The sequence below is a fragment of the Cricetulus griseus genome, chromosome 3, assembly GCF_003668045.3.
Source record: "Cricetulus griseus strain 17A/GY chromosome 3, alternate assembly CriGri-PICRH-1.0, whole genome shotgun sequence".
Taxonomy (NCBI): Eukaryota; Metazoa; Chordata; class Mammalia; order Rodentia; family Cricetidae; genus Cricetulus; species Cricetulus griseus.
The window spans coordinates 93,375,609-93,378,874 of record NC_048596.1 but is presented as its reverse complement, the minus strand read 5'-3'; the positions used below and the strand labels follow the sequence as shown (position 1 = coordinate 93,378,874).

General features: G+C 40.0%; 1 protein-coding gene across 1 annotated transcript; it reads left to right on the top strand.

Moving 5' to 3' along the window:
• Positions 1–337: 337 nt before the first annotated feature.
• LOC100763647 (olfactory receptor 2AG2) lies at positions 338–1,261 on the top strand. The gene has a single exon (XM_027404993.1). The coding sequence runs from the start codon at positions 338–340 to the stop codon at positions 1,259–1,261; it is 924 nt and encodes a 307-aa protein (XP_027260794.1).
• Positions 1,262–3,266: the final 2,005 nt, after the last annotated feature.

The following is a 3,266-nucleotide window of genomic DNA, read 5'->3' as shown; positions in this document are numbered from 1 at the left end:
AACTTGAACCCCAATATCTGTCTATGAGTTTTTAATATTTGTGCTACAGTTGATCTTTCCTAGAGGATTCTTCTTTGGGTAGAATTTCATGGGTAATATTTCTGAGAGGCAGCTTAGATAATGCTATTAGCTATTATTAGCATATGCTCACAGTAGGTAGGTCTGCTAGAATTGAGACCTAGATGTTTGGAAATTGAGAAGGAAACATATATACCTATGGGAAAGAATATCATATTTTTAGAGTCATAGTGGTTATCTGATGTTACAAAACTATGGTTCATACTATCAAATTTTCAATGAGCTATCTATTCCTAGGAAGATAAGAAAGTTGCACAAAATGGAGGTCTGGAACTCTACCATGGGAAGTGGTTTTATCTTGGTGGGGATTCTGGATGACAGTGGTTCCCCTGAACTGCTCTGTGCCACATTCATAGCCCTGTATATGTTGGCTATGACCAGCAATGGACTGCTACTCCTGGTCATCACCATGGATACCCGGCTCCATGTTCCCATGTATCTTCTACTATGGCAGCTGTCTCTCATGGATCTCCTCCTCACATCAGTTATCACACCCAAGGCTGTTGTAGATTATTTGCTTAAAGACAATACAATCTCCTTTGGGGGCTGTGCCCTTCAGATGTTCCTAGAACTTACACTGGGTGGTGCAGAGGACCTCCTTCTGGCACTTATGGCCTATGACAGGTATGTGGCCATTTGTCATCCTCTAAACTATACACTCTTCATGAGACCTAGGATCTGCTGGCTAGGGGTGGCCATAACATGGACTCTGGCATCTCTGAGTGCAGTAGGATATACCCTCTACACAATGCAATATCCGTTCTGCAAATCTAGGAAGATCAGACACCTGTTCTGTGAGATCCCTCCATTACTGAAGCTGGCTTGCACAGATACCTCCAAATATGAGCTCATGGTTTATGTAATGGGTGTGACCTTCCTACTTCTCCCTCTTGCTGCCATTCTTGCCTCTTATACACTAATTCTTTTCACTGTACTTCACATGCCTTCACGTGAGGGCCGGAAGAAAGCCCTTGTTACCTGCTCTTCACATCTGACTGTGGTTGGGATGTGGTATGGGGGTGCTTCTTTCATGTATGTCCTGCCCAGCTCCTTCCACACCCCCAAACAAGACAATATCTTCTCTGTTTTCTATACAATAGTTACCCCAGCTCTGAACCCTCTCATCTATAGCCTGAGGAATAAGGAGGTCACTGGGGCTTTGAGGAGAGTCCTGGGAAGATGACTTTTGCCAGCAAACTCTAAACTCTAAGTATTTTTAATAGCTCCCTTCTAACATTTCTCATGAACATCAGATGATTTCTTCTACAAATGAAATTTTCTCTGTAAAGCAAAACACTAAAAATATATATCTTTTCATTAGAGGTTTGGATCTTGATGCTTCTCTTCATGAGATATTTATAGAATTTGATTTACCATGCTTAAAATGACTTTTTATAGGTTTTAAAAGCTAACCTTTAGTTTCCAAAGTATCTGCTTAAAGTTTGCATATGTATCACCCTCTGGACATGACCTGTGAATTTTTAAGTTCAAATTAGACCAAGACCAGGGAAAATACTTACATGTGAGTTTCTTAGCTATCAACAGGAGAATACTGTTGACTTTTGCATAAATTTTAAAACAACTAATCTTGGTAAAATGAGTGCTGATAGTGACAGTTTCATCTAATTCATACTTGGTAAAAGTTGACTATGTTTAACTCTTACTCTATTTCTGAGGATCAACTTTTATCGATGTCTTGACAGATGTCTTTGCTCTGTGTGTGGGTGCCCCCTTTCCCTTTTGTATCTGTTCTCCTCCTTCATTCTTTTTCCTCATCTTCTTTCTTCTTCTATTCTTCTGTTGCAGTAATGGGAAGTTAAGTGAACATTTATGCTTCTAAACTGTGACTAATAAAATCAAATAGGTATAACAAAGCTGTGCTTTTCTATTTTTTCTCTCGAGATATATTAATAATTTCAAAGGATCTACTATATTCTTGCTAGGGAACTTGATATATCTATGCATAATTTATGGAATTTGTATCAGCTAAAACCACAGTCAGAATAGACATCATCAGGAATACAAATGAGAACAAACACTGGCATTAATATGGGGAAAGGAGAACACTTGTATACTTTTAGTAAGTGTCTAACTTTTATAGCTACTTTGAAAAATAGTCTGAAAGTTTCTCATAAAACTAGAAACAGAATTACCATATGCACACTCATGCCACTCCTGGGCCTATACTGAAAGAATGTTATTGCATTCTGCAGAGGTCCTTGCCTTTCCATGGTCATTGATGCTATCTTCACAATAGCTAGGAAATGGGAGCAGCCCTGACACTTCAATGGATAGATGGATAATGAAACTCTGTCGCAGGTACACAATAGTATTTTATTTGGCCATAAAGAAAATGTTCCAGTGGATGTCCCTATATCCATGCCTGTACCAGAAGCACTAAATGAACTGAGTGGTTAAAATACAGGGTTCATGAAGCCACAAGGGAACTGATGTGTGAATCAGAAGGGGGGAACTGTGGATAGATCTTTATCAAAACACATGACATTCTCAAAGCATAAATAAAACTATTTTAAATGAGCTAAAGAACTGAACAGGAAATTATCAAAAGAAGAAATGCAAAACAAAACCTATAGCTGGCATAATTATCAGGCCAAGAACCTATGGCTAGAAAGGCTATGGGCCCTAAGAGAGAACCTACTACTATAATATTGCTAAATGATGTTAAACTGACTCAATTATGTCATTATGCCTATTAATCAATGAATCTGTCATTGCTCATCTGAGACTCTTCTGTATGCAGTAAATGATTAACAGAGAGTCCTGCTACTGGCTAAGGTATAGAGAATAAGAAGCTACAGAGTGATTATCCCTAAAGGGCACATTTATATCACACAATCTGTCCTAGAGTTCAGGGATCATTGTGGAGAGTGGGAAGAAAGGTGAGGGGCCAGAGTCAACTCTCCTAGGCCCATACCATCAGGACCAACTCTCCCATGCCCTCAGTGAGGGGTGGGGCCATCTCTCCTGAGTATAGAGGCCAGATCTCCCATGAGAGGCAGGGTCGATTTTCCAACTGCAGTATCCAGTGAGGGCCAGGGCAGACATCCCAGGGCCACTGAAGTATGGGGCTGGCACAGCATGGCCCTTGGATTTCAACATGCATTGTTCCTATAACTGCCTCTGATAACACTGACCATTGACATCAACACAGACCATAGAAACAGCAG